The sequence below is a fragment of the Pyrgilauda ruficollis genome, unplaced genomic scaffold (assembly GCF_017590135.1).
Source record: "Pyrgilauda ruficollis isolate IOZ18807 unplaced genomic scaffold, ASM1759013v1 scaffold34, whole genome shotgun sequence".
NCBI lineage: Eukaryota > Metazoa > Chordata > Aves > Passeriformes > Passeridae > Pyrgilauda > Pyrgilauda ruficollis.
This window is the reverse complement of record NW_024524822.1, coordinates 5,491,090-5,515,242: the sequence shown is the minus strand read 5'-3', so window position 1 is coordinate 5,515,242 and position 24,153 is coordinate 5,491,090. Positions and strand designations below refer to the sequence as shown.

General features: G+C 47.0%; 2 protein-coding genes across 9 annotated transcripts in view; one reads left to right on the top strand and one right to left on the bottom strand.

Moving 5' to 3' along the window:
- Positions 1–10,257: 10,257 nt before the first annotated feature.
- On the top strand, positions 10,258–18,459 carry DYNC2I2 (dynein 2 intermediate chain 2). The gene is made up of 9 exons (XM_041474827.1): positions 10,258–11,837; positions 12,501–12,755; positions 13,425–13,534; positions 14,513–14,670; positions 15,105–15,214; positions 15,922–16,089; positions 16,487–16,719; positions 17,426–17,583; positions 18,153–18,459. The coding sequence occupies exons 1-9, from the start codon at positions 11,661–11,663 to the stop codon at positions 18,389–18,391; spliced, it is 1,608 nt and encodes a 535-aa protein (XP_041330761.1). The 5' UTR covers positions 10,258–11,660; the 3' UTR covers positions 18,392–18,459.
- Positions 18,460–18,555: 96 nt separating this feature from the next.
- Positions 18,556–24,153, bottom strand: part of SPTAN1 (spectrin alpha, non-erythrocytic 1) — a 45,734-nt gene continuing 40,136 nt past the window's right edge. For 5 of the 8 annotated variants that reach the window (XM_041474816.1, XM_041474819.1, XM_041474820.1 and 2 more), the window contains 6 exons: positions 21,687–21,741; positions 20,979–21,175; positions 20,545–20,598; positions 19,988–20,134; positions 19,553–19,700; positions 18,556–18,879 (listed from right to left, as the gene is read on the bottom strand). In XM_041474816.1, the coding sequence (XP_041330750.1) occupies positions 18,754–18,879; positions 19,553–19,700; positions 19,988–20,134; positions 20,545–20,598; positions 20,979–21,175; positions 21,687–21,741 (727 nt within the window). In that variant the 3' untranslated portion in view covers positions 18,556–18,753. Of the gene's footprint in view, positions 18,880–19,552; positions 19,701–19,987; positions 20,135–20,544; positions 20,599–20,978; positions 21,176–21,686; positions 21,742–22,992; positions 23,056–24,153 lie in introns of all 8 variants that reach the window. The other 3 variants (XM_041474815.1, XM_041474817.1, XM_041474818.1) reach the window with 1 other exon arrangement.

Genomic DNA, 24,153 nt, shown 5'->3' with positions numbered 1-24,153 from the left:
CCACGGCCGCCGCACCGCGCGTGCGCACCGAGCCCCCCGCCCCGGGCGCGCTGTGCCGCGGGCGGTGCGATGCGCAGGCGCACTGCTCTCCGCACACACACACACGCCGGGGAGGTCCCGCGTGCGCAGCCGTGGAGAGGCCGCGCCCCCCGACCGCCCCAAGCCGGGCGCTCATTGGTCGGGGAGCGCTGGGGGGGCGTGGCCGCGCCGCGGAGACACAGAGGACGGCGCGCGCGGGAGGGCGGGGGCGCGCGCCGGGTGTGTAGGTGAAGGAGCCGCGCATGCGCGCGCTCCACGTGCCCGCGCGCCCTCGCTATGGCGGCGCGCGCGAGGCCCCGTGAGTTCCGCCTCGTCCCCTCACGGCCCGCCGAGGCACCGACCCCTTGGTGCGGGCGGGATGGGGCCCGTCCCCTCTCCCCACCGGGAGACATCGAGGGGCAGGAATGGATTTCGGGACCTCCGACCCCCAGATGGTGCTCAGAAGGCTGCGGTCCCGCTGCGTGAGGTGTTCCCCCGGTTCTATGCTCAGCGCTTCCCTGCCGGGAGTGCGGTCGCGTTTCCAGCCTGCCGCGCTCTGGGGATGTGCACCCACGTCTCCCTGCGCTGCCTGCCTTAACTGGGACATGGCACAAAACAGTCAAGGAATCAGCAAGGTTGGAACAGACCTTTAAGAAATCATGTCCAATGTTCACCCAGTACAACCACTGTAACCCCCAGAGCTTTAGAGCACATCACCCAGAACCTGATCCAGACACCTCTTGAACTCCTCCAGGGATGGTGGCTTTGCCTATTCCAAAGTGTGGCCACCCTAGCAGGGAAAAAATCTCAAATATCAGAATCTCCCATATCAGCTTAAGGCCTCTCACTGCAGGCAAGACAGAAGAGACCGGCCCCCACTCCTCCTTTCAGGTGGTTGTGGAGAGCAATGAGGGGCCCCCGAGCCTCCCCGAGACTAAACAAACCCATATAAATAACTTGGGACATTCTGTGTTGAAGGCACAGAGCCCTGTCAGTCACATCCAGCTCAGTTACTGGCGAGCTCTACCCCAGAAGGTCACAGAGCTGCCTGCCAGTACACCTGCCACTGCACCGAGAGCAGGCCGACTTTAAATAACCCTTTTTGTCCCTTTCCTGTCCACCTGTCATGGAAGAGCTCAGTGCAGCTCCACAGCTACAGCCTTTGCTCTTAAAGCAATAGCCGAGTCAGAGTTTCTATCAAAAGCAGCAGCATATTATTCACAGATGAGTGCTAGGATACAGGCTGGGTTAAGAAACAAGTAGAGTTTTGATGAAGTAGGAGTTTATTGTCTGTATTTGCTTCCCCAGTCATACAACATTAGCACAGTCTTCCTGTTTTGCCTCTTCAAGCTGTTCTTCTACTGGACCTACTCAATGAGGCCCGGATTAGTTCCTGCCTCCTCAGAAGTCCTGACTGTACTTTTCTGAATCCTACTCCCACCTGTTGCTTCCAAATCCCCATTGTTTTTTTCTTTTGTATTCCCAGCTGTCACTTCCCACCGGCTATGTCCTCGCTTCCACTGCCACCCACAAGGGCTGTGGCATGCGCAGGGTTTGTGTTGTGCTTCCCAGGGTTTGTGTTGTGCTTCCCAGGGTTTGTGTTGTGCTTCCCCGTGCAAACAGCAGGAGAGAGGAGCTGCCATCCCTTACTTCTCTGGTTTCACACACAGCAATTGTAACCGCTGGGCATGAAAGGTAAGCAAAGCATCACAACTTTATAAATGCAAGATTATTAAATTCTCCCCAAGGAGAGAATGTCTCAAGGCCTTTCTGAAGCCCATCACAGCGAGATGACTCTTTCTTTATTCTCTCTGCATCTCCAAAGATTGATTAATATGGATATCTTCCAATTCAGATAAGGTAAACTCATGTGTGCAGCTTGATTTTCTTCCTTCTGTTTCATTTGGGTCTCTTCACTATGCAGTTGTATCTGCTTGGGTTTTTTACCTCTTTTTTCACCTGTAATTTACTATATTGTCTTTCTCTAGATTAGTCCTTGAAGGTCTATAATTTGCAATACAGGTGGCAAGTTTGAAATCTAATTCCAAGCAGGAACAAGTGGCACTGTCTGTTCCCTACTAGAACCCCTTGTTCAGTCTATAAATTACCAGGTATTCCTGAAGTACACGGTTATGGTGATACTCTGATGTATCTAAAACCAAGTAATCATGAATTTTAACTGCTGTACTGTTAAAAAAACATTCCAAGATCTGTTTTAGCTACTCTAAAATTAGCTATTATCAACAAAAAAAGGGTATATTGATTATGTATAAATATTTAAAACAATATAAATACACGTAAAAGAATATGAGTTAAATATTTCTGAAACAGTAACAAAAGAACCCCCAAAAATGTAGAGGGTTTTTTGATAAATACTCAGTTACCTCCCTTCAAATCTTTCTAATATTTTCATGACCTGTAGCTAACCTCTAAGGCATTTTGAGTTCTTGAATAACTGTTGAGGGTTTAAATGTACAATTATAACTGCACATTTTCCTCAAGAATTGACTAAACAGACTCAATTTCCTTTCTTTGTAAAGGAAATTTCATATTTACTCCTTAAAGCTCAGATCTCCAGTGTTTCTTTCCTTGGTTAGATATGTTACTACAAGACAGAGACATAACTGGTAATCATGTACTTTCTGGACTGTCAAGTCAGCTGCAAATTGTAAACTTGAACCCCCAATGTGGCAAATGAAATCAGAAAACATGCTAAAATCCTCTCCAATATAATGCAGTGATGTGTGAAAAAAAGAGTACCTCTCCCCCTAAGTATTTCTGCAAGGCAAAATGGGTATACATACCATCATCCAAGTAAATCAGTGTAATTAATAGCAACTCATGGTTTCACAGCCTTCCGTCCCAAAGAATTGGAAATTATTGCAGAGAAGTACAAAGCAAGGATCATTTTACCATTGCTGAAGCTGCTTAACAACTGTACATCTATGCTGGGAGCCTGGTTTTCCACAGAGAACTTGCAGGCTTGGGCTCTGTATTAAGAACAAAGATTCCTCCTTGGAGTGCAAGACAAGTTTTTAGAGTATATGAAAGCTTTCAAGTCACTGAGTACACCTGTGAGTTGAAGGCACATTTCAAGAACACACAAGCTTTTACTTGATAGCAAAGCCTGACTGGCACATCAGGGCTTGCTGGGAGCCACAGGCAGAGACTCAGGGCTGCTTTGCTGTGTGAGATCAGTGTGACAGCCCCCAGGAACTGCTGAGCCTCCCCGGCTCTACACACACACTTTGGCACACACATTAACCAGTCAAATACCAGCTCCAACTGTTTATTCATCTCCACTAGTCACAGGCCATCCCAGTCAAGCATTCATGTTAGAACTGAAGGATGAGATAATGACAGAAGAATCTTCCACATGTCCTTACAGTTGTTGCAGTTTAAACCTTTGGATGAAAATATTTTTGGGGCTGATAATTGCCTTGAAGCAGGACAGCAGTTCAGTAACACAGACAACAGGCAGTGACTGTTGTAATAATATGTCACTGAATAAATACAGTGATCCTATTTGTACTTGTTTTTATTTTTATTAAATATCCATTAGATATCGTTGCTAAACCTGACTTTTATCTTTTTCTACACCATCTTTAACTTACCAGAAAACCTGCTTGTAATCCATGAAGAGATGTATGGTTACATAACACCTGTGCTTGTTCCCAGATACTAGATGCAAAGAGGCAGCCAAAATACTCTTTAAAATATTAAATTGAAAGTCAATGGAACCTTAGACATTTCTGAACATGAGGCATAAGCTTTTCAGAGATGTTGAGGATGAGATAAAACTGTACCTTGTGCTTCTGCAAAGAGATACACCCAAGATCCTCTCCATCTTCTCCACTTATAGGGAAATTAAAAGGGAGACAACATTTCTACAGAGTCAATGTATAAATGTTTGCTCTTCAGGATTTTAACTCTGGCCAGTTCTTAAAACTCTTATTTATCATCTCCTCAGTCCTACAGGAGGAATACTCTTGCTGAATCCTAGGCAAAGTTGACTATACTTAAAGATTTAGTCCCTTGGGAATAGCACTAGAGGCAAAAATTTTACACTCAGTGTAAATTTTACACTCAGGGCCATTGTCTTGTTACCAAGTGGCAGCGGTTTTGTGGGAATCATTAAAAACTTCCCTTGTTATGCAGAGCACTATTGATATTTGAACTCTCAGGGGGAGTAACCTCTGTCTCTGTCCAAAAAGTATCAGATTAAAAATAAACACACACAACACTGCTCAGCAAAGAACAAGTACATTAATTACAATTCATTAGTTTGAAGTTGGCGTTACTCAAACATTTACGGTGTGTATTGAGTCCCGTGTAGGAGTATGGTGACAGGAAAGGTGAGACAAAAGACAGGAAAACATGTAGGAATCTGTCATATACAGTTTTTGCTATCATAATATATTGTGCACATTATTCTTTTCATCTGAGAATGTCAAAGCTTATATTAAAAATCTGGTTCAATGTAAAAAGCTCTGTGAGGAAAGTAATTCTTTTACTGATAGGTGAACTGAATGCCAGAGTTATGCAGAGTTATTGCTCATTAGAGCCAGAGATGGAACTCAGGAACAGAACTGGTCTCCAACTTCAGCTACATAAAATGCTGCATGAGTTGCCAACTATGATCTGTGAGTGGAATTTGGTTAATTGTGTCAGTCTGTAGGAACAGTTATTATTTTTTGGTATTACAATAGCTCTGAGAGTCCTGCAGCTGTAATCTCTGCATGCAAGGTTCTACCTGCACACACAGCAAAGAGTGGTTCTGGCTTGGAAGAAAGTAAAGTCTTTCAGGGCATGGTTTGACAAACTATTTTTTGGTAGAAGTTCCTACTTACGCATTCGCCACCACACATTCCTCCCCTCTTCCCCTTTACATTGTTCCTGCATTGTGCCAGTGATTTTCTTTTTGTGTGTGTTAAATTGAATCTGAATCTGATTTCAATTAGAAATAGTCCCCACAACCCCTTTTTTTTAAAACTCAGACTAGTACTCTGATCTGGTTCCCTGGTGCAGATGCAGGAACAATGTTACAAGTAAGAGTCCCACGAAGTCAGGAATGAGAGTGAGGAACACGTTGCACAAGTTTCACTCAGCAGAGGTGTTTGTCAAACTGCCCTTAACCGGGCCCAACCATAACAAGGTTCTAACTGCAACTGGTGTGAAAAAACAGCAACTTGGTTTTGTACGGTTTTTTTAATTAACACAAACAAGTGAATATATCAGTAAACAAAAGAGCAGCTCTGCCACCTCAGGTGATACTGTAAAAACTTTCAGAGTAGAAATTGAGGTCATTGACAAAACATCTTCCTTTCCCCTCTGGAGTCCAAACTAATGTCTCTCAGAAACACACAAAGGAAATAACCTTTAAACTCCATGTTTGTTTTTGCAGTGGTATGACTGGAAAATAATTTCATCTGTCTTTGTAAAGGGGGGGTGGGGTGGTATAAAACAAAGTAGAGACCATTTCCCTCCCACCACAGCCGTACATCTATTATCTGACTCACCACTTCTGGGACTCCTTCTGGCAGCTCTGGTTTTATTGCACTGAAAATTCAAGCCTATGAAAATATTCCCTATTTTCAGGTTTACTTTGTTCACTGCTTTGTTCAGGTCAGTATTCCTTCCTTTAGGGGTCTGGAACTCGACATTCAGCAAGGGCTGGATGTTGCTGTTCTTAAGACTTGTGAGAAGGACCAGCTCAGTGGAAGGAAGGGGGGAGGGAAAGGAAGGGGGAGGAGAGTCCATATCTGAAGAGAGACTCCAGACTGAAGAAATTTTACTGACATCCATTCAGTTTCCAGCGGGGTCTCCTTCAAGGGCTTTTACGGAGCTCCAAAAGCCCCTGCAATTCACAGCGGCATTTACATGCAACGTTTCCCTCTGGGAGCTAAGGTATAACTGTACTCCTGGATAATAATCACAAAGAATACCACCAGACTCCCATTGAAATGTCAACCAGCCACTACCGTTGTAGAGAGTAACAAAGAGATGCTAATATAATTAATTATGAAGCCTCAGTACCCTCATTAACACATCTTTAGTGCCTAGATCTTTGAAAATCAGCTGTATAAAGTGACTGTCAGAGTTAATTCCTTATAAATTGCCTCCTGTCACATGCCAGCACTGCAGCAAGTTCTCTCAGGCCTTGATGCTAAGAAATCTGTGTTTTTTAAAAAGTTCTGATGCAGTTTTATTGGTGTTATTAAAGGTGTAAGCTGTTGCATAAGCAGTTTGTCAGGCTAGAGTAGAGAAAAATAAAAATGCCTTTAGTCAGCCCAGCTAACACAGTTGGTGGCATAAATAGGAAAAGTTTCAGTCAATTAAATGGAAAATTAAGGACAAAAGAAAAAACAGGAATGAAAGGTGTCACATAATTTGGCATTTAAATGTTTCCGGACCTTTTTTTAAATTTGAGGACTGCAGCCAGTTTACAGCTCTCCCTCCTACTGCTGCCTTTACGACAGCATTCCAGCTCCAGGCCTCATTCCAGAGCATCCTCCTTCCCCTCACAAATATATATTTCAATAGGCTTAGGCTACACGGAGTTCCAAAACCAGCATGTAATTGGTGCAATTGTCTTTTACACTTCTCCAGAGAGAGCCACATTCATGCTGCTTAAGCCCTGTTTTGTCATGTTTTCCCTTTTTTTTTTCTTTTTTTTTTTCCAAGCTGGACTGGGATCAGCACTTGTGTTGGGAACCCTACATATATACTGAAGAAAGAAGTTACAGAAACAGGCTGTATGGGTGGTTCATTCTGTTATTTCTCAGAACCAGACTGTCACTCTGCTACAAGATAAAGGGAGGCGATAAAAAGAAAGTGATCATTACAAATCACTTGGCATTTTCTGCGAGCAGTTAAAACACTTGCACTGACATATCCAATTTGTCTATACAAGGTATTCTGCTTCCCTTCATCTTCCATGTGCTTTTGAGAAGGTGATAATCTTTCTGCAGTGCATAAGTTTGTAAAGTTATCTCTCTGTGCTTGTATAATACGTTCCAGGATTCCTTGTAATTTCTGTTATACTTGGGATAAAAAAAAATCAAATGAGATATTTTTATTTGCCGTTTAAGAAGTGGCTTTCACAGTAAGTGCTTTTGCTGGTCTAGCTAATCTGGCAATATGCAAACTCTCTAAATGGAGGTGAAATTTATATCAGTAAAAGGAGTCCTTGCAAATCTGTCTTTCCTGCTGCATTAGCTAACATGGTAGGAACATTATTTTGTTCTCCACTCTTAAATTGCATATCCATACCCGAATAAAACTAAGATGTATTTGTTGAACGTTCAGTGTCCATACAAATAATGTCTCAGAAATTAAAGTGGCATGCTTGAAATTGAATAAATACAGAGATTTCTGAAGAGCAACCCAGACCTATCATGCAAATTCTGCTTGCTTGCTTTACACAAGAACAAATCTGATGGTACCCAGTGGAACATAACAACTTACTTCTGAATGTCCCATTTTGAAACCATTTTTGCAAAGAAGAGCCAGTTCTGTTTAGAGGATTAATATCTGTCCACATTGCTTTCTAATATAGCCACTGGCTTTAAACATAGCAGTTAAAATTCCAACAACGGTTTGAGACACTACAGATGCAATATGAGTAGATGAAGTGATGTACAGAACAGATAACTAATTTTCAGTCATGCATGGTTACTGAATATGGGTTTAATTTAAGGGATGTCTGTTTTCTTTCATGCTGTCAGCGCTGCAAAGGGTGAGGTACCTTTGAGGAGTGTACAGCAGATTGTACCTTTATTTCTGAGATGAGATGCTGGACGTGCTGGTACAAACTCAGCAGGAACTAGAGGCTGCTGAGACCAAAAGGAGAGAGACACTGCCAGTCACCTTGTTGACAGCAGCAATCCCTTGGCCAAGGCAGAGACTCCCAGCTGCCACCGAGTTCAGAGCACTATGGCAGCCAGGATTCAGGATCCTGAGCCTTTCACAGATGCCTCTTTGGGCAATCCATGGCACTCGGCCCCGTGCCAGCTCTGCTTGCCATTCCAACCCAGCCGGCAGTGCCTTTGTGCCCCTGTGGCGGTAACTTGCTGCCACCTGCCACAGAGCTCCCCCCTGCTCCTTCCTGGGCTGGTTACACTTGACTAAAATCTTTGTCTTGTTATTAATCGTGAAGGAATGAATAGGGGATAGACAATACCTGTACAGGGCAAGAAACTGCACCCATATTTATGAGGAACTCCCGACTAATTCTGAAAGCACAGTAGGCCATGATTTTAATGGAGATGGATTCTTTTGATAATGTATCATGTCTTTTGGTATAACAGGACTTCAGAAGCAAGCTGACGTTTTCTGCTAAGAAGGAAAAATAGGTTTTCAAAGCAAAAAGGGCATAGCATTTGCAGGGACATTTGGGAGGGGGGACAGGGAAAAGGAGGTCACAAATTAGAGAAACTGCATGAACCCGTTACAGATGGCACTGGAAAAGAAGTAGCTGGGGGATTCACACAGCCTGAGGTAACACACAGAGTCCACATGTGGACCTGAACCCTCATCAAGCTACTGAGCACCTGGTGGGGTACATGGACATGGGTTCAACACTGACAGTTGTGGGGACCTCACTTCCCTCAAGGTTTGGTGAATTTCAAAATCATGAATTACTAACAAAAAAGAAACATGGGAGTAACTGATCCAATATTGTCCATACTCAAATAACAAGCACAAAATGTCAGCATAAAGCCACTTCAAACTCCAGGTTACATCCTTTGGTTATTGCAAAGGCAATAGTTCAGTACCCCGCCCTCAGGCAGATCACATCTGTCACCTCGGGCTGTTCAGCAGTGCTCAGGCAGGACGGGAACTGTCAGGAAACAGCATTAGGTCTTGCTGGTTATGGAAGCTGGAGAAACAAGTAGGTTCTGGAGTGACAATTCTTTGAAACAAACCCTTGCTGTTGGTTGAAGAGTTTTGTCTGTTGGCTGTGGTTTGCTATGAATAAACGAGACTACGTATAAAGTTCTGTTCCTCTGAACAGTCATCAAACGCCAAAGGCAATACCTTCGATCCCCTGTCAAGCCACTCCCTGCCAGACGGAGTCCAAGAACTCTCTCATGGCCGGATTGATCTGTGCTTGTTGTTTTATTCCTCTTTACATGCATCTGTCTGGGGGGGAAGGAATGGAGGGGAAGGTGTAAAAGGAGAAGGCTCAGTTACGATTCTCGTTTTCGGGTACAATCTCCTGTTCCGCCTGTCTGGAGCCTCAACAGAACTGAACAGTTGCATTTATCACAAATCGAGGGCAGCGACTGCACCCACTAGTGGGGGAATTCTTACTGAGATGCAGCTCCGAGTATTTCTTTTGCTCAGGTCACAGCGATCACACGCTAGCGTGCAGCTTTTTTCTGATTTTTTTCCCCTCGCTTTTGTTTTTGTTTTCTCTTTACCTCAACCTTCTCTTGTTTTTTGATGCTGATTTGCTCCATTATGTAAAAGTGAAAACTTCCTACACTTTGTCTCATGAAACTGGGAGGAAAAAGCACAGATCAGCCCAGTAAAAGCAGCCACTTAAAAGAGACTGGGTAGCCTCAGGCAAGTAACAGCCCTCCCCCACTCATCCCCGATTTTGCCTTATTTCTGATGATGTGAAGACAAAAACATCATATATCTGATACTGTCAGGCCAGGGAAAAAAAAAGCAATGTAAGATTTCTTGAAATACCTTTGATATATTGAAACCCCAGCAAATCAAATTGGAATAAAGGATCAAAGTGCAGTTACTTAAAACAGTCCTTGTCTGGAGCTGTTTGCTCCTTTCTCATCCTCAGGGAAGAAAAAGCCCGGACATGCACCACGATACAGGGAACATGTTCTACATCTGCAATAACTTTGCATACTACTGGCTAAAAAAAAAAGGATTTATTTCTGTGTTTCACATACCTAAATTCCAGTTTTCTTATCTCTTTGCCATCTCAAGAACCCACAAACTTTTCTCCTTAGGTTCCCCCTGACAAGTTATTTAAAGTTTTTAAATTGCAGTTTGTGCTTAGCATTTTTACGATGATGCAGCCTGTATATTAATTCACACTCATAATATTTACTCCTTTACTAAAGAGTAATATGCCTTGGCAGCTCTAATCATAGCAATTAAAGATAATTTATTGATGACTGAAGATGATCTATTTATAGAGGATAAATCTTAAATATTAAGGCCCTTTTAAGAAAACTACTCTGCTGTTGGGTTCAAATATTTATTATCAGTTTTTCAACACATGAAAAGCTGCCCCATGCAGTGACCCAAAGCCAGGAGCCTGCCTGCAGGAGAAGTGAGCTGGGAAAAGGCTCAGTTACATCCAGACAGTCTCTGACTGCCACTGCTCGCACTTCCACATGAACCAGCTGCTGCTGGAGATGCCAAGCTTGAACTTTGGAAATTCAGATTAACTCCTGTGCTGATCAGAGATGACAGGGCTAAAAGAGCCATCAGTCCAGCCCAAGAGTGTTTATGCTTTTATGTTCTTGTGTCTTCTATGGGGTATCATGATGGCGCACTCCAGCCAGGATTTGAAATTCTAGAGGACTCAGTTCTATTGAGACTTTTTGCTTTTGAAGGAGATGCCACCGAACCTTGTTCTGCTCATTTCACTGTCTATAAAACAGCTATAAGAGCTCTTTACCATTCATTTTAGGGACTCTTACTTCACTGTTAATTGTGTAGTACTTTAAATTCCTCAGCAGAACCATTGCACTCAGCTGTGATGTAAATGGACTCACATGGGCTCAAGAGGTGAAAGCACTGCCGAGTTCTGCTGCGCTCCCACTCTGTATCCTGCAGCCTTGATTCCTACACACAGGCCAGACTCCTTCCCAGCAACAGCCGGAATAACTCCACTGAAGTTGGTGCATCTGTGCCTGCTTATGCCAGCACTAAATTTAGCCTGTGCATTCATCATCAACTCGTTCCAATGAGTTAGCTAGAAAAAAATCTCCAAGCAGAGTCATTCCTGTTAGGAATAATCACTTAAAGAAGCTCCACCACCAGTCCCTGTCCCTGCGGACAGGAACAGCACAGGATACGCAGGGACTGTTACCCAGGAGCCGGGTGGCTCCCGGAGAGCAGCCCCGCGGGCGTGCAGCCAGCCCGGCCACACAGCTACTTCATTCGGCACCAATTACTTCATTCCCCCAGCAGAAACAACGACGCTAGCGGGCAAAGCAACGAGCCAGAGCACACCCCGGGCGCTCCGTGTGCATTGAGCCGGCCCCACTCCCGGGCAGCCACACGGTGACAGCCAACTGCAGCTCCCCTCACACGGCGGCCCAGGCCCCTCTCGCCACCGCGCTCGGCTTTGTCGCCCCCGCCCCGCCGCCATCTTAACTCCTGGCAGCCCCGCGCCCTTCGCCTGCGCTGCCACCCGCGCCCCCGGCGGCGCGGCGGGACCAGCCGGGCCCCAGCGCAGCTACGGCGGGAGCGACCGAAGGGGAAGAAGCGGCTTCCCCCGGACCCACGGCTCTAACGAAGATGCCGGGAAAGGCCGCACCGCTCTCTCGCACAGAGCTACCGCCACCCCGCGCCCGTCCCCAACATGGCCCCGCCCGGCTCACTTTACCGCTCGCAGGGCGGCGGGCTCGTCGCTTGGGTGACGTCACTGCGCGCCCGTTTCCATGGGAACCGGAGGCGCGGGCGGCGGGAGCGCCACGGGCCGCGACCGCCGGGAGCGACTCCCGATCCCCCGGGACCGCCGGGCCCTCGCCGCTCCCGGCATGTTCGCGGACAGGACGGCACCCGGTGCCGACGTGCAGTCGCTGTGGAGAAGCGCCCGGAGCGCGCGCTGCGAGGCGGTGAGAGACCCCCGGGGCGGCCCCGCTCCGCGCTCTTGCACCGCCGGGCCGGGCACGGGGCGGCTGTCGAGGCTGCGCCTTCCCCGGACCTTCTGCGATCGTGTCCCGACTCGCCCCCTCCCTGTTCGTCCGCGACCCCCCCGCCGGTCCCGCGGCTCCAGCGCGGCCCGGGACCGAGCCCTCCCGCTCCGGGAGTTGTTGGCGCCGTGCGGGGGCCGGGCCCGGGGCCGGTGTCCGCCCGCCGGCTCTGTCCCCTCAGCGCTGTGCTGATTTAGCTCCCGTGTGCGAATTGGCAGGGAAGCAGCCGAGCGGCTGCCGCCCCGCAGCTGGGGAGCTGATGATGCAGCGCTGTCACCGTGTGCGCTGCTCGCTCCCTGCTCTGCAGCTCGCTGCCTTCTTGGCTTCTCCCGTCCTTCCCATTCCGTGCTTTAGAGCTCTGCCTGAGTCTGACGGGCATTCGGGCATCTCTGCCTCCGATCAGATTATGGGAAGGTCACAAACGCATCACCAAGACCCCCAGGTACTGGGGTACCCTGTGTTTAACATGAACCAGAGCTGTGCAGAGGGGCTGGAATGTCAAACAGCAGGAAGGGGAAGGTGCTTTAAATGCGTTGTGCAACACTTGTTTTTCTGCTTGGATTATAGACTGTCTTCTTTTACTAGAAAGCTTGCCAGACTGGGAAAATTTCAACAGCAGAAGCTGCAGCACAGTCTCACACAGCCCGAGATGCTGCGGTGCAGACAGAACAGAGCAAAGATGCTGTCCAAGACTTCCAGCAAGAAGTCCAAGTAGATTACACTGGGCTTCTGTCATTCCTTCAGAGAGTGGAGGATGCTGTTATCAAAGAACTAAATAAAAACTGGAAAAGTCATGCCTTTGATGGCTTTGAAGTGAACTGGACAGATCAGGATGAAACAGTAAGTGACAGAATTCAGGTCATGGTCCAAGCAGAGTTCAGTTACTCAAAGTTGTTAGTCCTTATTGCTGTGATTGTTCTTGCCAGGTTCTAATAATTAAACATTACCAGTTGGATTGCCTTGAGGTTTTTTCAGCTTTCTCCTTGCTTGGTAAAACTGTTCTTCCTGCTGGTGACTGAGCTGTAGCAGCAGTGAGAGGAGGAAGCCTGCAGTTGGTGTAGGCTTTTCTTCAGCCCCTTCAGAGCACTCCAGCCTAGCAGGGATCTAGGAACAGTTGCAGTCAGTGAGTTGGCAGCTCTGCCTGCTAAGGTTTGTTTAGTGCATGGTGCTCAGGAATGGAAGCAATTTGTATCAGACAGTACATGTTGGGACTGGCATTTTCAAACTGTTACTTGTGAAGCTCAGTGAGTGCCAAACTCACACCTGGCAGCTGCTGTAAATTCTTAGGCACAGCCTTCCAGAGCAGTGCACTCTCTGACAGGTTGTCTTTGAGTGATAGTTGTGTTGTGGGTTTGTTTCCCAACAGGAATTCAACAACCTTTTCACATAAATTCTTGGACTGAGGAAAACTCACGCTGTAACCCCACAGTCACACCAGGGGTGGGCACGGATCTCATTTCTCTCTGTTCAGAGATTGTTGCCTCAGTGCTTGGATTTGCTCTCTTCCAGGTGTTGTGTTTGCATACATTGTCATACCCAGAGGCTCAGGATCAAAACCTGCAGGTCACCAGTGTTTCATGGAATGCCACGGGATCTGTCATTGCATGTTCCTACGGCCGGTGAGTATCCGGAGGGATTTGGGAGTGCAGCTGAGGCTGATGTGATGTCTCAGGCTGACCTGAGGTCTAGATATGTTTGTTTTCTCTGCAGTAATAAACTGACATATCTCTGTATCTATACACAGTCCTTAAAGTTAAATTATTAATCTTCAAAGTAACAAAATCTCAGACAAGTCCTGAATTATATCTTTTATTTCTTCCACCTTCCCCCCACCCTGAAAATGGATACATGATCTTACTGATCTGTTTCTAGGTAGATTTTGTTTGAAAAATGTAAAGAGCAGATGCACTTGCAAATATCTGTAGGTGAGGTTTGGGAGAATGCACTTTATCTTCACTGAGATCATGATGTTTAATGTGGTCTCTGAGCACCCTGGATGAACCTGGCACCTGTTCATGCATGTGCCTGGTGCCATGGACATGTTATAACATGTTTAAGGATTTCTGAAATAAGGGTTTCACAAATCACTTATCTAATCCATTAATGTCTGTAGCAGCCCCCTCTTTCTTGGCCCTACTGCTGCCTTTTAAAATGCTCCCCTTTCCTTAAAAACCCCAGCAAAAAGGGTTTTCATGAGAGAATGCATAGGGAAGAGAAAAACAGGGCAAACCCGTATGTTAGCTACAGCTGTTTGCAGTGAGGATGTTGTTTCTGTGCCTGTGGGTATCCTCAGCAGAATTCCTTCCATGAACTTTCCATATGCACCCTTTTGATTGTTCCCATTATTTGAATAGTTAGTAGGTCTTGGAATAGGGAAATTGTACCCAAAATTTACTGGCTGCCACTTTGAGGTAAGCACAGACATGTTCCCTGTCACATCCTGTATAAACCAGCCCCCAGAGCTTCCATCCCCTCATGATTCCTTCATGACAGGACCCAAAGCAGCACACTGAGGTGACCAGTGGGGAATCTCTGAGCTCTGTTGTTCTGGAATTCTCTGGAACACACAAAGCAAGGTGTAGCTTTTTGTTTTTCAGGTTGGACGATGGGGACTGGAGCACAGAAAAATCCTATGTTTGTACCTGGAATCTGGACAGAAGAGGGTTGAATCCACAGCACCCTGACCTGGTGGTGGATGTTCCTAGTTCTGTCATGTGCCTGGCTTTCCATCCCTCCCAGCCATCACTGATAGCTGGTGGGTTGTTCTTACCTCAGACCATGCTTGAAACATACCCTTTTTTCCTGCAGCCTGGATCCTTTGGTTTCTCTCTCTGAGTGCAGCCTCAGATTTCCTGTAAAGGAACAGCATTGCAGCTCCTCAAACTGAGGAACTAATGCCTACCTACACAGATAAGTGCACTGTCACATCTGAACTGGGACTTGCTGCTTCTTCAGTGACACCTGCCTTTATATCCCCTTCTCAGAGAGAGGTGACAGAAGGAAATCCAGCCCTGGCTGTAAGGGAATAAACTTATTTCAGCAGAGCAATATTCTCTTACACCAGAACAGGCTGGGCCCTGCACACAACTGCCCAGCCTTTGAAGCTGGTGGGTCTTTTTCCACCATTGCTCCATTTGTGCATCTGTTCTGAGCTGTCAGACCTTAGATGTTTTGTATTTGTCCTTTCAGGTGGCCTGTTCAGTGGGGAGTTGGTGGTGTGGGACACCAGCAGGACAGAAGACCCTGTGATCTGGAGGACAGGGATGACAGATGACACCCACACTGACCCAGTCTATCAGGTAACAGAGAGCATTGGCAGCAGACAGGGCTGGGCCAGGTGAGAGTTGCCACTGCTCTGTGTCATCCCTTTGGTTCCCATCCACAGCCAGGCAGTTCACAGACATTTCAGCAGTTATATTCTTTTTTGGTTGGCTATTTCCTCCCAAATCTAGTTCCTGAACAGACAGCCTGTAAAAAATAACTTCTCACTGTCCAGAATAAATGAAAAGCAGACTAATTCCCAAACTGTAATTTTTTATGAAGGGAGTTGCAGCCAGTGATACTTGGAGTAGTTTAAAAACACAAATGGGAAAGTGTCACTGATCCTTGGAAGCTTAAAGCCACATGCTTTAAGGGGTTTTACAAGCATGTCATGCAGTCTGGCTTCCTAAGGATTTTGCCTTTCTGGAGCCTTGTGACTCTGGACATTCTGTGTATTTTTCTCATCTGTTACTCAGAAAAATGCTGTTGTTTGGAGCTGGGTGAAAGTGCCATAAATGCCCATCCCAAAACTGAGGGCAGGTGAACCTGCAATAGGAACTGCAATGGAGATTCAGCCCTAGACACTGGATGTGTTTCTCTCCTTGCATCAGTCTGTGCCAGCTCCCAGCAGAAGCTCGTTTGGTACCAGGCTGGTGCCTGGCTCTGCTCCTGTGTCACTGCAGGCTGCATGGCCCGGGCAGTTGTGACAGTCCCCGTTGTCCTGAGCTCCTGGCATTTGGAACAGGTTAACTGGTTGCCTGACGCCAAGCACAGAAACCACGCCCGGCTGTTGAGTGTGGCAACAGATGGGAAGATCCTCGTGTGGAGGGAGGAGCGGGATGGGCGGCTGGCCTTGGCTGAAGGATTTGCCATCGTGGCTCAGCAGATCCCTCGCAGCACTCGGCTGAAGAAGGTGAGTTCAGCAGCTCAAAGAGTGATCTTTCCATAAAAACACTGAACCCTGGAGTCCAAGTGTCAGAGCTTGCCCTGCTACAAGAAGGGCCAGGAAAAGCCCCTTCTGAACATACACACCCTTGAGCCACAGCTCCTTTGCCATACAGAAATCATTATTGGAAGAGTGACAACACCTGAGGCCTTACCATGCTCTAAAGAGAAGTTAGTTGCCAGGATGGAGAACTTGCTTGTAATGTTAATTCATGTGAAGCCATTTGTAGGAAGGATTCAGTGCTACAAACACGGAGCTGTCACAAGCTGTGCTGTGACCAGCCCTCTGTGTCCCCAGCAGGCTCTGCCTGCGTGTGCCTCTCTGGGGAGCCCCAGCTCACACCAGCTCTGTCTCTCCTTGGCAGGTGGCCTGGGGAGAGGCAGCCGTGGGGGTGACCTCGCTGTCCTTGTCACACTTCGATGCCGGTGTGTTCGTAGTGGGTGTGGAAGGCGGGTGCTGCCTGCGGTGCTCCACCGCGGCGCGGGGCCCGGCGCTCCCGCGGCCCGGCGGCTCCGTTCCCCTCAGGGCTCCGGCAGAGCTCGCCTTCTCCCCTCACGCTGGGCCCGTGTACTCCGTGAGCTGCTCGCCCTTCCACAGGCAAGTGCTGCACGTGGGACACATCACTGCCGGGCTCTAGACACAAAATAGCCCCTGGGGGTGTGCACAAGTTCCAAAAAAGGGGCACCTGGCATTAGGAACTTGCCGTTGTGGGAAAAAAAAAAGTCCACTGGCTCTGGTGAAGCTGCCTGCTGGACTGTGCTGCATGTGGGCACATGAAGAATATTTGCACCTTCCTGAGATGATCCTGTTTGTTACAATTAAAACTCAGTTTAAAGCCAAGGAGATTAAAAAGTTCTTCACTTGGACAGATCACTAAGTGTCTTGCTGAAGACTTTTCTGACATTAGTAGCTGCCAGAATTTAAAGAGAAGCTCCCATCTCTGCCAGCAATTCACCCATCATCCGCGGAGGCCCCAAGCCCCGTGTCTGTGAAACATGCTGACAACCCAGGTTTGCATTTCATTTGCATGAGACGAGCCCAGCTCGAACAATGCCCAGCTCCGGATCAGCAGTTCTCAGGCAGCCCTGGGCCACAACCCATCAGCGGTCAATACAAGCCCTCATTAAGCTTAATTGAGGGCAGTAACAAACAGCCCACAGCACAGCCTGGCAATTGCTGTTTTAGGAAACACAGACCTTTACAAAACAGGAATATTGTCCGAGGTCATGCCCCTTGACTGATTTCTGTTCTTTATCGTTAGCAATAAAACAAAAAGCTGTTTCTTTCTTCCTCTCTCCCCCAGGAACCTCTTTCTGAGCTGTGGGACCGATGGACAAGTTCACTTGCATTCCATGTTGCAGACACAGCCCCTCTTTGCTCTACAGTTATCAAAGAAATACCTGTTCTGTGTGTGCTGGTCTCCCGTTCGACCACTGGTTTTTGCAGCTGCGTCTGGGGAAGGCAAGTAACTGCAGGTGCCTCCTCTTGAGCATAAAATTAAGAGTGTGTATTATTTAGTCAGATTGATTGTACTGATTAGCAGATCCCACAAGCACAGAGCAGTGGCCGTTGTTTTCACTGTGTAATTAGTACAAAGGAGTAATTTCTAACTTTAACAAGGTGAACCAGCAGTTATTTTTCACTTCTGATGGTACATTTAAATCTGTTGCCACAGTCATTCACAGGAATACAGCACAGCAACACTGTGGCTAAATCTATTTCCAGATTGTTTTTGACATCTACTTCCAGAACTAATGGTTTAAAATGAAAAGCTTTTCGTTAGAAAACTGCCCAAACATTTTTGAGTTAAAGACTGGAGATTTCACAGAATTTGGCAAGCTGGTTTCAGGTTTCTGACAGTAGAACAAATCCATGCTGCCTGCAGTAATGTCAGCTGTCTGTCACAGCCTAGACACCCATCAGCAGGGGAAACAGGTTAAAAATAACTCTCAGTGCCAGACTAAGCAGATACTCACCTGCTGATACAATGTCTGTTGCCATGAAGCTGCAATGAATGTCTGTGTCTGCAGGAGAGGTGCACCTGTTTGACCTGGCCCGGAGCACGCAGAAGCCCACGGTGTCCCTGAAGCAGTCCGTGACTGACTGCCCTGTGTATTGTTTGGAATTCAACACCAAGCACACGCGGCTCCTGGCAGCAGGGGATGCTGCTGGGACAGTCAAAGTCTGGCAGCTGAGCTCCGACTTCACTGAGCAGGGACCAAGGGAAATGAGTCACCTGGAGCAGCTGGCAAGTGAGACCATGGACTGAGGGAGCAGCACAAGAGCTGTGTGAAGCTTGTAACTGCCCTGACTCCAGGAACAATTCCCCACTCACCTGGTTCCAGTGTTGGCCTGGAAAACACAGGTAACCAACAGCTGGAGTTGCCTCCACACAACAGTTAAATTTGCATTTAACCATTAAACACAAGATGATGTGGTTGGACCAGTAACTTTTATTCAAGCACACTGCAACATGTTTCTTTTCCCTAAGAGTTTTAAGCTAAGCACTTTAAGGTTACATCATAAAGTAACATTGATTATTGTAGAGCACAAAGAGAGAGAGACACATGCAGAGCTACAGTCAGCAAACGTGAGCATGTCCTTTGCATCTTTTGGTGCTAGTGTTTCAGATCAATTCACAAAGAGTGAACGTGTAAATTCTATGTAGTCGTAGGCAGAAGGCAGTTCCCTGCCCTTGCCATCCATGTAGGGTTTCATGTGAGAGATGCAATAATCGGCCTGTTCCCGGGTCAGGTTCTGAAAGAGAGACAGCGTGGGGGTGAGAGGGCTCTGGGGCTGCCAAGGGGCATTGACAGGCAGCCCTCCCATTCCCCGGGGCAGAAACCAGAGCAGCACTACGCCCAGCATGGAAATGCTCTGGCTGTTGGCACTATTTGGTTAAGGGTTGGAAGGCCTGACCAGAGTCTTCCCACCGAACAGAAGACTGAGCAGGTAACTGGGACAAGGAAACACTGCAAACTCTTTATTTCCCTGCCAGCTAGTGGTATTCAGACAGGAAAAACTTGCTGTTTTGGCAGGGCAGTGAGAGGGAGGAGATGTTCATACTGTCTAAACTTAGGCTCAAGCTCTTTGAATTTGCTGTCTGGAGAAACATCCCCCATCTAATTTCCCAAATGATGGAAGGGAAGTTCTGAGGATAGTGCACTCCCTTACAAGGCCTTTGATTAGCTCTTGTTTTATTCAACCTGAGCAGTTCTTTGGTACCTAAAGCTTTTCCTCTTCCTCTGTAGAGCCAAGAAAGCAACTGAGTAGGGCGGACACAGCAATTTCTGTTTGCTGCAGGGAATCCCCAGGCACGGTCAGAACTGACTCAGCCCAGTGACATGAGCCTCCAAGCCATTAGTGCTGGGCTTTATCTATGAGCAGAAGTCTTGTGTGTTCCTCCCTGGGGTCAACAACCAGCACTTACCTGGTAGAGCTCCTCCTTGGTCACGTAGGGCTTCCCCTCGGAGCTGAGGGCGCGGAAGGCGCTCTCGATCTCCTCGCTGGATTTCACGTTCTCCGTTTCCCGGCTGATCATGAAGGCCATGTACTCCTGCAGCGAGACATGTCCATCCCTGCCAGCAAAACACACTGTGAGCACCCAGAGCACAGCACTGCCAGGCCCTCCAGAGAGGGGCTGGAACTGTTCTGGAACGAGTGAAAGCACAGGAGACTCAGACTCAACACCAGATCATCCTCTCAAAGTGAATTTCTTCTTTACAAACAGCAGTCTTGCCTTCCTTAAGGCTTTCACATGAGTGACTGTAAAAACAGCCAAAGCTCTCAGCCTGTGAAGGACCTTCCAGCCAACTCCCCAGCCAACACCTCCATGTATTTTGTAGTACAGAAAGGTCCAGCTCACCTGTTGGGATCTACAGTGTCAAGAATAGACTCAAACTCAGGGTCTGGCTCTCCTTCCTCAACCATGGGCAGATCATAGCCGAGAGAGCGCAAGCAAGATTTAAACTCCTGGTGGTTAAGTCGTCCAGATTTGTCCTTGTCAAAGTGCCTAAAAACATAAAGCCAGAACCCACGGGTGTCAGTTATTGAGTCCTGAGAGCTGTAAAGTGAGCTGAAAACTAGATCAAGATTATAACCAGCCCCTATTCTGTACAAATGAGTGTGTATCAATAAATAGTTTTATCTAGCATACATGAAAAACATGCACAAATTCTTAACTTTGCTTAAAAATCACCCCTTCCCCACCAACAAAACCCCAGCTGTATTCCCAGCTGGAATGCATTGGCACTGTCAGCAGCAGGGGCTGCAGGCTGTTGCCCTCTGGCAGAAAATGGAGCAGCTCAGCACAAAGTGGGGCAGACAACAAAGGAGCCACAAATGGATCCTGCAAACAGGAGCCGTCCATGTGCCAGAAATATCTCCCAAGGCTTCCTCTGGCCTGTGTTCCTTGAAACTCACTTGAACATCATGCTGAACTCCTTCAGGGCCTCCTCGGTGACTCCAGTGGTGTTCCTGAAAAGGAAGCAGCAAAGCTGAGTTCCTGAGCTGTGGTACTCTGAGTCCAGCAGCTGCACCACATGGTGAGGACAAAGGAGCAAGCAGCCATTCCATTGGGAACACTTGTACACACTTATTCCACAGAATAAAACCGTTCTGCTAAGATCCCACCCTTGCTCATGGCCTACAGGAGCTATTCCAAAACTGCTCACTTCATCCCTCTGAAGGGAACTGGGAGGTCGTGGGGATGCACAAGCTCACTGCATCCATTGTTCTGAGCACAGGAGACTTTAGCACAGACCATGCAAGGCTGGCTGCAGGCATGGGCAGCTGTGGCTCCTGTTTTCCTCCTACCCCAGTCAGACACTTCAAACCACACATGGGCCAGGCAGTACCGGGCTTGGATCTGCTGCTCCAGGTTGTGTTGCATCCTCATCCCCAGCTGGTCCAGCTGGTCCCACTGCTGTGCCAGCCCCACAGTGCTGTGTTCTGTGTATTTGTTGTCCAAGATAAGTGCCTCTTCCATAGCTGCTCCAAGGTCCTCAATCTTCTTCAGCTGGCTCCTCATAGCTCGGATCTCTTGGTGCTTGCGCTGTGAGAAGGGAGCAAAGAGGAGAGAAATAATGGAGCACCAAAAAAAACCCCAACTTAAAAAAGTTAGAATAGAGGCTGGCAGGGGAGGAAGGGTTATTCTGTTCTTTTTCTCCTAGGACTTTATGTCCACATGCTGGGATTTGTGAAATAAGATTCAGAGCAATGTTCATCTTCCTGCTCACTATTGGAAACTAGAGCTTGCAAAGCAGTTCTGGAGACTAAAAAACTTCTTATTAGGAAATGTGCTAAAAATACTGTATCATCTCTGCCCTACCCCACCTCCTTTAGGAAAAAGGAAAAAAATTGAAAACTACATCAGTGTTGTTTAATGGCTTGCGGTGTAAGCAGACATCAGATATGTAAACAGATAATCCCAGAGGTCTCTTCAGTATTACAAATGTCTAAAATAAATTAAGATTTTCCCACACAATTCCATGCATTTCCCTTCCCACTCTGAGTTCCCAAGCCAGCTGGAAATGCTGTTTTATCCATAGGTGCCCATCACTTACTTTAGTAGCTTCTAGCTGTGACTCCAGTGTTCCCGATTCCTCCACCATACATGACCTAAACACAAAACAACAGTGAGAGAAGGCACTTATCTCATAAAAAATGGCATGTGGGGCTTGAAATTAACAGTCCTTCCTTGAAATGAAAAATCCTTTCAGATATTTATACACTGGTTTTGTGTTTTGTTTATTCTGACTCATCCTATTTCAGACTGACACTGTACATTTTGTCTGATTCTTATTTCTGTATATAGTTAATTTCTAGCCCCATTTGAAAGGCAACGTGATCAGCAGCCACACTTCATGCCAGACTCAAAGCACCCGCTTTACTGGACCTCATGGAATTAGAATTTAGTGCAGTCCCACCCCCCTGCCCCGTGCCCAGCACACACCACACACACCAACTGCAGGTGAGTCACTGGGGATGGGCTGTATTTGCAGTCAGGTACAGGAGCTCTACAAAGGTGTGTTACAAAGGGGAAAATGAGGGTAAAAAAAGATGGTGAGAACTACTGGTTTGGTTGAAAAGTAATCTTAATGTGGCATAATCCTTGCAGAGAGCTACAGACCTCTGCTGCTCAGCAGTGCCTGGTGGAAAGGTGCCTTTCCCACCCCACCTCTCCATGCTGCACCCAGAGCAGCTGAGGTTCAGCCACTCTGCCCAGTGATTTCCACCCTGAGCTTTACATGCAGGTCCCCACAGTGGCCAGGGGCTCCGAGATCTCCTTCATACAGACTAGCTATGGACAGTCTCTGGATGCTGCTTTTCCCCCACCCCAAGATCCCAAGCAATCTCTAAGCAGCTGTGTTTGGGAATCTCTGTCCTTCCAACACGTACGGTGAGAGCTCGCACTGGATGACCCACACATGGACAGTGAGTCTGGGTGCTGTGCAGGTGGAGTGTCCTCTGACTCTGGGGTATTAAAGTTCCTGAAACCTGAATCTCTGGTATTTCAGTCACTAAAACCAGGTTTTCATCCCCACTGGACTCTGTCTTCCCACATGTTTTTGAGCTTCTTGAGAATGGGGATTTCAAGTGCTGAATCACTCTGTAGCAATGAAAATGCACCAAACATCTGGGTGTTTCTCACCACAGGGTTAAGGCTCAGACTCAACGCCTGCCTAGAGATGAAGCGCACGCCCAGAGCCTTGAGCAGGAAGCTGGGAACCAACCGTGGAAAGAACCAACAGGGAAACAAACCTCCAAGCATCTCTAAGCCGTGAAAGTTAGTTGGAAGGAAAGCGAGCCTTGGAATTAACAAGTGCGTTTGAAAACCAAAGTGAGGTAAGAAAATAAAGAGGAAAAAACCTTCCAGATAGATCATCCCCAACTTCATACTGATAGACACGAATGACACGACGATATGCTATGCTAGTCAAAGGAAAGAAACCAAGTAAATTCCAAAAAGGAAGAAAGAAAGAACAGAGGAAAGAACACACCAAAACACGGCCACTGCAGTGGAGCCACACTCCAAGCCAGCACTGCCTTGCAGCAAACACAAGCAAGTACTTAATGAGAGAAAATTATTTAAATGCTGGTTGCACATACACAAAAATAAACCATTATTATTTTCAGGTAAATCACAAATAAGTGAGTCTCAGTAAGAACAAACTGAAATTTTGCAGTTAGCTCATCTACAGATTGTTTAAAAGCATTTTTTTTCCTAATCTCCAAATTGTTCTTCCTCCCTTCCCCCAAGAACACCTCTCTCAGGCAGTGCTGGGCATGCACAAGCTGCAAAGCAAGGAGTGTGCATGGCAGCTCTTCTCCTGACACTTCTCTGAAGCTCTGCCTTCCCTCTCATCGAGCCAGGCTAAGCACAGCCAGTGCCTCTTGGAACTAAATCCATGTTTTTAATCTATTCACAGAGAATTAGGGACAAATTCTGCCTGGCATATCAGCAGCCCTCTGGTAATTTGTTCAACAAAAGAGCCTGGCATGAGGATCTCTAACTCTGACCCTGTGTCTTTCAGTGAATGGCTCCTTTCTGTTCACTCGTTCTTGGACACCAGAACTAATCTACATCACTACTTGACAAAAGAGCAGGGAATTCAGCACCCATTCCAGGAAAATCTGCTCTGTTCTGTTAAACTGTACAACAAAACCAGGGCAAACTATTTGTGTCTGGCAGAACACAAGAGACTGTGATCATTACAGAGCAACTAAGCAGCAGAATTATCTGTGAAGATTCCATCCTTCTATTAGGAAAAGCTTTCTCTTTAGGAGCAAGGCCCTGGCCTCCTCCAGCCCTGAGCACAGGCTCACACACAGCCTCTGCCCTGGCCAAGAGACTGCTGGCATTTGACATCACAACTTATCACAAAGCTTCCACTGTGCTGAGACTCGTCCTGCTGAAGGAATTTAACTGGGCAGACACATTTGCAGAGGCTTTGGTAGTCTGAAAACATTTAAAGATCTGATTATTTCCTTTCCACTTCCAGACAAATGGCCAGCACACATCCTCATCAG